The sequence below is a fragment of the Moschus berezovskii genome, chromosome X (genome assembly GCF_049115385.1).
Source record: "Moschus berezovskii isolate FMDL1 chromosome X, NW_MosBer_1.0, whole genome shotgun sequence".
NCBI classification, from domain to species: domain Eukaryota; kingdom Metazoa; phylum Chordata; class Mammalia; order Artiodactyla; family Moschidae; genus Moschus; species Moschus berezovskii.
The window spans coordinates 142,119,824-142,129,668 of record NC_142488.1 but is presented as its reverse complement, the minus strand read 5'-3'; the positions used below and the strand labels follow the sequence as shown (position 1 = coordinate 142,129,668).

At 56.4% G+C, this 9,845-nt stretch overlaps 1 protein-coding gene across 1 annotated transcript; it reads left to right on the top strand.

The window, feature by feature from the left end:
- Positions 1-2,708: 2,708 nt before the first annotated feature.
- On the top strand, positions 2,709-4,111 carry HSFX1 (heat shock transcription factor family, X-linked 1). Its single transcript, XM_088834321.1, has 3 exons — positions 2,709-2,717; positions 2,801-2,890; positions 3,554-4,111. The coding sequence occupies exons 1-3, from the start codon at positions 2,709-2,711 to the stop codon at positions 4,109-4,111; spliced, it is 657 nt and encodes a 218-aa protein (XP_088690447.1).
- The last annotated feature ends 5,734 nt before the right edge of the window (positions 4,112-9,845 follow it).

Here is a 9,845-nt window from a genome sequence, read left to right as displayed (position 1 = left end):
TGCAGCTTTCCAAGTACAGGTCTTTTGCTTCCTTAAGTAGGTTTATTTCTAGGTAGTTTATTCTTTATGATGCAGTTAAATGGGATTATTTAATGGTAAATGGGTAATATCCTGAATTCTGCTATGTGCTTTTAGTGTACAGAAATGCACATAGATTTTTATATATTAATTTTGTATACTGCAACTTCACTGAATTCATCGATGAGCTCTAGTAGTTTTCTGGACCAGGATGCTGGGAGGTCTCTCGGCCAGAACAAAAGGAACCTCAAGTTGCCATGGGCAGCCAAGGGGAGCAGGGGTGGGTGAGCTTCTCTCAGGAATATGCAGGGGCAACCAGAACATACAGAGAGGAAAAGGGGGCCCCAGGGGTTCGGCCATTGGCAAGGACTGCCCTGTCACAATCCTGACAGCTGAGGAGGCAGTCGAGAGTGTTTGAGGGGTCCCAGACAGTCTAAAATGAAACTCGGCTTTTCAGGGGTCTGAGGCATCCCTGGGTCACATGGGAGGGCACTGAGTAGGGCTTCTGTCTACGGGAAACACCGGACAATTCTATCTAGCTCACCAGAGCTGTGTCTAGAAACATTTAATTCAGATGGTGTTTCAGCCCCCAGTTTGCAAGAATTGACAAGGAAACCCACCCCTCAATGGTGAGGGAGGCTTGCAGCATGGAACCGAGGTCCACCGGGAGATCAGTGCTTATGCACCTTAGATGCAGACTTGCTGTGAGACACAGCATGCTTCCCCTTAACCATGTGGCAGTCTTAAGTGTCAGGACCCTCGCCACCTCCTGTACCTCCTCCGAGTCCTCAGGACCCCGTGAGGCAGGTGCCCCTAGGATTACCCTTGTGGGGAAGCAGAGGCTCAGAGTGGGTGAGCCAGGCAGCTGGGGATCAGCAGGGCTGTGGTGCCCGCTGTGGCATCTCCTCCTCACCTGAGCCCTCTCTCTCACCCCACTGTGCCGGGCACCTGGGCCCCAGATGGCTGACGCCATAAGGTCAGAGGCATTTCTGATTCTGGAAGCCTCGGGAAGATCCTCAATCCCAGTAGCAGAGTGGGAGTAGGGGGCATTAGTAGGTTGGGCTGCCTGTGTCGGCTGCCCTGCATGGCCGCCACTTTGATGCTAGAGCACCAGCCCCCAGAGAAGGATGGCATCTCTCATGGCAGAGCCAGATGGAGGTCTCACGGACAGCAGTCATGGGAAAGGGAGTCACACTGTTGCATGAAGTCCCAGGGAGACTGCCTCCTCGCACCTGCCTGGGACTGTGGTGTGCAGAGCAAGGCTGGCCTGGGGTGGACATGGGCATGCTGCAGAGCCCAGAGGATGGTGGCCTGTCCTCCTTCTGTGACCTCAGGACCTCACCCGTCGCCTCCACAACCCCCACCCTTGGGCTCCTGCAGACTGATGGCAGGGCCCGGAGAGGGGCTGTGTAGGGGACCGGATGCCCGGCCAATGACAGTACACAGAGGGCCAGGTGGCTGTACCCTTGACCGTGGACCCCACCCTGGATGAGGCTGTGCTTGAGCGCAAGGGTGCCATGCCTAACCCTCAAGGCACCTATGAACATAGAGGAGGGGCTGACTTTGAGGGTTACACGTCTGTTGGTGCGTGTCTCCCTGGCCCCAGGGCTCCAGGACCAGAAGGCCATGCCCAGTTTTCATGAGTGCTCAGCCTGAAACTTCACGCCCACGCACAAGTGTCATGGTGCCTGCTGCCACGACGAGCATGGGCCAGGAGGCTGACATGCTGACCAGCCTGGGTGCAGCCGGCCATTTATTAGGTCACTTAATGACTGCCTTGCGATGTCAGCCCCGAGGAAGCAGAGGCCTTTGGTGAGGGGCCAAGCACCTTTGTGAGCCTGGACTGCTCCAGGGCACTGCACTGCCCCATTTCCAAGGAGGAGGGACGCACCACCCTCTGTGTGGCTATGGACAAGGAGGGTGCCACGATGGATGGGGTGCTCAGCTACAGGGTTGCTCCCTTTCTTCCAAATACAGGGCCTCTGACCCTCGGCTCAGGGAGATGTGCCTCTCCCTGTGGACCTTTCAGTTACCCTGGCACGACTCAGGCCCACGGGCCACCGCAGCTTCAGGCTGCTGCTAGAAGAGAGCGCTTTCCAGCCTTTGTTGAAGAGGCCGCACACCGAGCGTGGTGCCCTGCCTGGGGGAGAGGGCAGTCTCCTCTCCCTCCCCTTCCCCAGGACGCAGTGGACCATCGTCAACAGTCACTGCCTTGCGTCCAGCTGGTGGGAGGAAGACAGCACTTGCATAGGCATCGATGAGGAGCTCTTCGAGGAAATTTTGGAGAGGGTGGGCTCAGCAAGGTATTTGAGACAGACTGCATGAAGAACTTCGTCCGCCAGCTTGGCCTGTACGGATTCAGCAAAGCGCGCCAGGATGTGCTCCCCTCCCTCTGCCTGAACAACCTGCTCAGGGAGGAACCACCTGTCTGTGTCCTGAGCAAGGTAAAGGTGAGGGAGTACCTGCTGGGCCCTGGGGGCGGGGTGGGTGCCAACCTCAGGGCCTCCGGGGATGGTGGCCGGCCTGCAGGGAAAGCTGTGTGTAAAGACAGGACTGGGGACTGGTGTGACTGCCGGAGCTGCCAGTGCTGCGTGCTGTGTTGGGAGTTGTGAGGGGGAGAGCCTGAGCGTTCTCGGCACAAAGAAGTCACTGCCCCTCCTCTCTTTCTCCGGTGGGGATGTCTGTGCGAGATGACGGAGGTGAGCTGAATGCACAGTAGGGATCAGGTCAGGATACCCGGGGGCCAGCTGTCACTCTGTATCGCCGGCCTGTGGGCCCTTAGATCACAGTCACACCGGGGAAAGAGATGACACTGCTCAAATGCTGGGCCTCCCTGTCCTCCAGCCAGGGCACAAATGGGCCCGGGGTGGAGGCAGGTGGGGGAAGGGGTTTGTGTGCCCCCATGACTCCCTCATGGCTCAAACCTGAAAGAATCCACTTGCAAGGTGGGAGACCTGGGGAGGGAAGATCCCTGCGTTGGGAAGATCTCCTGAAGGAGGGCATGGCAACCCACTCCAGTATTCTTACCAGGAGAATCCCCATAGACAGGAGCCTGGCGGGCTATTGTCCATGGGGTCGCAAAGAGTCGGACATGACTGACTAAGCACATAGCTCCCAAAGCTGTGGAGCAGAAGTTTATTGCAGGGAAGCACAGGTCCTTTCCTGGGAAGTGTCCTGGTCAGTCAAGGAAGTGCAGGCCAGGGGTCGACCCCTGCATAGAAAGCAGAGAAGCTTCTGCACATGCCAAGTCCCCTCTCTGGGCCTTGTACAGACACTCTTGGGCCACTCTGAGTCATTTTCCAAGGGCAAGAGGCCATGGTGAGTTAGTGAGTGTTGAGGATGGGCAAGCTGGGGCACTGCCTCCTGTGGGACAGGGTCCCGCTTTCTCCATGAGGTCTGGGGATGGCTGGGTGAGGGCACCCAGGGGCCCAGCCAGGAGGGTGCTGGTTTCATAAGCCTTTTGAAACTCGGACTTTGCTATTCTCTCTCTCTTGGTGAGCCCCAGTTACAGTTCTGGTGCAGTCCCCTGTTTAAGAGAGACGGCCCACACCTCCTGGGGAAGATGAAGAGGAGAGGGGCTGTTAAGTCTGTGTCTCGGCAGGTGGAGGGCAGGCCGGCAGCCCTGGGTGTCCCTCCTGCGCCCAGCACCACACAGCCACAGGACGGCCTGTCACCCTGCCCTGAGGATGCTCAGGAGACCGCAAGCCACCTGGAACTCACCCCCGCCACCACCCTGGCTGGGACCTATGCTTCCCCTGCTCCTGGTCTGGGGACAGCAGCCCAGCCCCCCTTGTTAGGTCCTGAGGCCTGGCAGCCCAAGGGCACACAGGCTCCATTTTCTCTAATCCCTGCCCTGATGGAGGTGGCTCTGCCCATCGAGGGCCCGTGGCTCTGCTTCACCTGGCCTCCAGCCCAGATGGCTCCTCCTGTGGTGGTGGTTGGCTCCACCACTGTGCCAACCCAAATCTTCCACCTGCCCCCTGGGCAGCTCCCAGTGGCCACGCTGGTGCCTCTGTGCCCCACCTGGGTGCCTATCGTGGCTCAGGCCTGGAACCCCTTCTACTACTGCTCAGGAAGCCCCTCTTTCCCATAAACTCCGGCCATTCTTTCCCATAGTCCCCACCCCCTTCAGGTGTGCCCCCAGAAGACCCCAGATATGCACCCTATTCAGACAGATAGAGGCGGCCCTGTGGTCAAAACACTTCAGGGCAATAAAGAACCTGAAAACACGAGGGATTTCCCGCCCAGCACACATCTTCAGAGCCTCCATCCTGGGCCTGGCCGAGCATTTGAGTCCTCTCAGGCAGCTGCTTGCTCGCAAAGGCAAGAGAGATGGCTGCCCACAACCGGCACAATGTGGGCACCTCTTACACACCTGGGGAAGACCCTCAGATGCTCTGCACCCACTCATTGAAAAGACCCGCCAAGGGCTTGACAAGAGCCTGGCGGTGTGGCTTCACGGGCACAGGGACACTGTCCAGCAGGCTCCTCACTTGACAGATGAGGAGAAATTGTGCCTCCCCTTGTCGGGGGCCCCAAAAGAGCCCTTGCTCTCCTGAGATGCACAGGGCTGGAGCCTGTGGTCCCTGCCCGAGGCCTGTGGGTGTTCAGTTTGGGGGCTCGCTGGTGTCTGGACAGCAGGCCTGATGTTTGGCTTCATTGCAGGGCCTGCATCTGGTGACATTTTCTTGTTTCTCTTTTCTTTTCCTTTTTCAGCTGAGCACTCCGAGGGTGTCACACCTCAGCACCCTTTGCTCGCTGGGGTGTCCAGTTTATAACACGCTTTCTCTTAAAAGAGTGTTTGTCCTGAGGAGCATAGCAAATAGCCCTCCAGGGTCTCGCTGCAGAGACAAGGGCTCCGAGGTCAGGAGAGGGGAGAGCTCACACACCAGTCCACTGGAACCGGAAGGCTGGGTCTCCCTTGCTGGCAGTCTGGCGCAGGCAGAGGAGGTCCCTGAGAAAGGACTTGGGGCGGTGCAGGCCAGGGCTCTGTCAGCCCTGGCACTGAGCTACTGTGATGCCTGACCAGGCTACTCACTTCCAAGACAAAACACAGCCCATTACAAAGGTTCACTGCCTGGGGAACACCTTAACTTTTCAGAAGGTTTCATTCGATTTTTTTGTCTTGACTCCTGTATGCCTCCTGACCTGGAATCACACGCAGATGCTGCTATTTTAAAACCACATTCCCAGAGACATCAGCATGTGTGGCACCTGCTTACCTGTAAATCTATAGAGAAAGCGGAGATGTGCAGATTGCAGTCTCGTCATCTGCTTCCCACAAAAGGCAACTTTTATTTACAAAGTCAAGGCTGCCTGATATCAAAAGAGACCAATGAGGTACTTCACTCCCACCACTCAGTCCTTGGTGGATTTTGACTGATGTCTGTGGAGTGAAGCGGCTAAGCATGCATCCTCCTGGGCCAGGCAGAGGCGGCAGCCTAAGGTCACACAGGAGTGTAGGGAGGGAGCATGGCCCTGATAGGCTGGCTCTGGACAGTCAAACTGTCTTGAGCCCCAGGCATGCCCGGATCACCAGAGGAGAGGCCAGGTGGCTCTAGAGGCATGGGTTTAGTTCTGTCCCTGGGGCCGCACAGGCGACAGTGTCTAGGAGAGTGGAAATGCAACTCAACCTGACACGGTGTCTCAGAGAGGGGCCCTGCCTCACAAGTGCTCCAACTAGGTAAGTGTGACCCTGGAGGCCTAACCGGGCAGACCGTAGGGAGCCGGTGATCCATGGCCAACTCACTTCCCATCAGCTCTGCCCGAGCCTCCCTCAGCCCAGTGCTCATCTTGGGTCCTCAGTGGCTCTTTCGTCCCCTGGGCTCCCTTGTTCTGTCCCTTCACAAAGGGAGGTGCCATGGCCAAACAGGGATGAGGTGGGGAGACTGGAAGAGTCTGATTTCTGGATGACAGAAACAAGGTTTAGCCTGTGATGAGCAAACCTGGCAGTGGTCTGGAGTGCCAGCTCCCTGCAGGAGGAACCACCTGGGACTCCATGGGAACTGTCATGAGGAAAGGCCCTGGGACGAATCAAGCTACAACCTGGCAGGGGAGGCTGATAAGACACCATGGCCTGGGTTTTGTCCACGCCCAACCCCACAAACAAGGCCTGTGAATGGGCAGCAAGGTGCTCAGCTATCTGCTGAGCCTCTGGAAAGGGAGGGAAGGTCCCCATCTCCAGGGTCCGAGGTCCCAGCCAGGGGGCCTCCTGAGGTCCCATGCAAACCCCTTAGATGATGAGCTCTGCACACCCCTGACCTCAACAAACCTGGGGATGCCCAAGTCTCACTCAGGCAGCACCTCCGGCCTCCGAGCAGTGCTCTGGGGGGTTGTAGGGGGGCTGGGGGAAGCTAGGCCATCATGGGGGCTGGGCTGGACTGCAGGGAGGCTGAGTCATTGGCCCTCAGGGTCCCCAGGAGCAGGGCAGGTCAGCCACCCACCATCCCCCTGAATGTCTCTCCTTCCTGGTAGAAGAGTCTAAGGTCACCCAACTGGTGGGGACTTAGAACCCAAAACAAAGGAGTTCTTGGCCTCCAAGAGCCCCTCTGGCCACTCTGCACAAGAAGGGCCCGTGGAGGGGCATCCATGCAGACCAGTGGAACAGAGCCACCAGGAGATGACCCTGGGCATACCTCACAGAGGAGGAGTGTGAAGTCACTATGAGTGGCCAAGGCCATCTCCAAGCTGCTGAATTCTTGCTAACTCATCTGCCACTCCTCACCCTCTTTGGCTAAAACAACATCTTTAATACAAAAGTTTACAAAGTCTGGTGACCGCTGAGGGGCCCCCATGGGAAGGTGAGTGGTTACCTGTGCTCCCTGACGGACATGGGTGCAGCAGCCCCCCATCCAGCATCTGTGCTGGGAGTGCAGTCTTCTCTCAGGGTTAAGGAAATCCCCTCCTGAGAGAGGATGAGGGGGTCCAGGCACCCCGGAACAGAGGGCCCCATAGAATACAACTCCACCCCTACTGGGCCTCCTGGGTGCCCCGGTCTGGGCTGTCAGGCTGAGACACCAAACCCCCTTACTTCTTCAGTGAACTCAGGGATTCAGAGGCCTGGTCTTTGGGGTGCAGTCACAGGTGGGCAGAAGGAGGTTCCCATGTCCTGCCTAGACTCGAAGTGAGGACCAGAGGAGACTGAGGGTCCCCAGGGGGTGCATGTGCCGCCCTCCCAACAGCCCTGGGGACCAGGGGGAACGGCGTCCAGATGTGACGTCACTGATCCTGGTGGGAGGGGGGAAGTGAGGGCCTGGGTCAGGTGCCCGGTTCAGGTCAGCAGAGTGAAGGAGCCCAGCTGTGCTAGGAGTCAAGGTAGAACCCTGAGGGGGGCTCTGGGACCCCAGGCCATCCAGGTCGTCAATGCCCTCAGCCCTGGGAGACCCCGGCAGGGTTGTAGGAATGAGCCCCCTACTCCCGCTTGCCTCTCAGGGGTCCTGGCTGGAGAAGGCCTGGTTCTAAGGGGAGCAATGTCGGGGTGAGGGGTTGGTACCCAGACCTTCTGAGAGTCAAAGTGAAGAGCAGGAGGAGGGTTGAGGATGGCCGGTGGTATCATCTCAGCTCTGGGAAGCCCTGATGTCATGCCCACAGACTCTCCCTGAGGGTCCCAGTGAAGTGATGGCCTTGGTGTGAAGGCCCTGTCTCCAGTCAACAGAAGGGGCATCCCTGGACCTGTCAGGGCTCAAGATGAGGACCGTGAGGGAGGACACAGGGAACCCCACAGGTCCCAGAACCTGCTGTCAGCCCGGGCAACTCTGGTGGGGGCATGAGCTCGGGGTCTCAGAGACATTGGAGACTTGATATAAGGGGCGGGGCTTCAGAGATTGGAGGGGAGATTCTTAGGTTCTGAAGGAGCTTAGGTGAGGACCCTGTGGGAGGACTGAGGGGACCCCTCAAGAGGAAGGGGCCTATGTTAAGTGGCCTATGTCAGACCGTCCCAGGTAAGTTTCTCAGCCAAGGCCCGTGGTCCCCATCTGTCCCCTGCCTCACTCCTGTCTGTGGTTTCATCCCAGGCATCGCGCTTGTGGTCGAGATGAGTGAGCTGAACAAGCCAAGCAAGCACGAGGAAGACCTTCAGGACCCAGGCAAGGCCCAGGGCCTGGTGGAGGTGCAGCTCTTTGGGGCTGAGGCGGGGGAGGCTGCATTCCTCTAGGCCTCCTTTGCTCCTGGGGAGGGCGGCCACCTTGCCCACTATGAGTTCCTGTGGGGTCCCCGGGCCTATGCGGAGACCAGCAAGTGGCAATTCAGGGCGCATGTGCTCAGGATCAACCAAAAGGCTTTGAGGACCTTCCCACACCTGTCTGCAGAGGCTGCAAGGGGTGAGGAAGAGGGGGCCTGAGCCAGAGCAGCAGCCAGGTGATCCTTCCCTCTGTGATTGAAGAAGGAGCAGTCAGCCTTATCAGAAGTGAGGGCCCGGGCCAGTTTGGGGAACTGGTGTGTAGCATCTTTGGGTTCCTCTTTGCTACGATGACGTGGAGATTCATCTCTGTTTTCTTTAGAAAATTTTCAAACTTTGATAGTTTAATAGAAGGCTGCTGTTACTGCTGCTGCTAAGTCACTTCAGTCGTGCCCGACTCTGCGACCCCACAGACGGCAGCCCACCAGGCTCCACCATCCCCGGGATTCTCCAGGCAAGAACACTGGAGTGGGTTGCCATTTCCTTCTCCAATGCATGAAAGTGAAAAGTGAAAGTGAAGTCGCTCAGTCATGTCCGACTCTTTTCAACCCCATGGACTACAACCCACCAGGCTCCTCCGTCTATGGGATTTTCCAGGCAAGAGTACTGGAGTGGGTTTCCATTGCCTTCTGCAAATTGAAGGCTAAATAACATTTAATGTCTTAGTTTGTGAATGATGAGGATCCAAATGTGTTTGCAGTTACCCAGTTCAAGTACAAGAGTTTTGCTCTTTTGTAAAAGAGATGGGGAAGTCTTCAATTTTGTTTTGTGACCCTGAAAGGGATACATTGGAATTGGAATTAAAACTGTTTTGGAAGTATGAGCTTATTTAGCAGCAATATTGATGGGGGAAGATTTAGATAATAATAAAGGTGATCATAGTGAATTCATGTTTCTGTCCTTTTGGGGTATCACTCTCAAAAACTAAATTATCTTTGTTTATTTGGATTTGTCTGGGTTACTTAAGGAAGTAGCAGACAATTAATCTGAGCCCTTGCCCCCTGGCTCATTTATTCTGAAAACTTTTACAGAGTCTCTGCTCCCTGAAAGGCTGTGTTAGCAGTGAGGACACAAGGAGAAGCAGGACACCCCCACACCTAGAGCAATGGTCTAGGAACAAAAGTCACACAAGGAAGCTGGAGAGACATCCCCTAGTCCCACAGAACAAGGTAACAGAGGGTGGGGCTCCAGGAGGAGCACCCTGGGGTTGGTGCATGAACCAGGGCATTTTGGGGCTTTGGGAAGTTGGGTTCCTTCTGTGAGAGGTGATTGTGATGAGGCTGCATGGTGGCACCCTTCAGTATTGCATTGTGCCTTGGGGGTGATGGGAATGTCTGAAAGGGATTATTGCTGGGAGGTGTCCTTTTGCATCTTGGATAAACTCCAGAGAGATCTCTTTCTGGGGCAGGAAGGAAAGGGGTCCTGGCTCTTGTCACATTGCTGTTGACCACAGGGGTAAAAGAGGTGTTTTCCACACCGTATCTTCTAGGAATCCTGCAGAACTTTGGTCACACTCCCATGAAGTGATGCCCAAGAAATCCACGGAACTACCCTCTCTTCCCTGGTACCAGGGATACAGAACCCAATGTGTTAATGAGCTTTAAAATATCTTCTTTTGTAATTGGCCATTAATCAAGGACTTGTGGACCTA

Coding starts and splice junctions, on each gene's coding strand:
- HSFX1 (XM_088834321.1), top strand. Junction 2,891..3,553: donor CAAATGGGCCCGGGGTGGAG/GCAGGTGGGGGA, acceptor CCCCTGTTTAAG/AGAGACGGCCCACACCTCCT.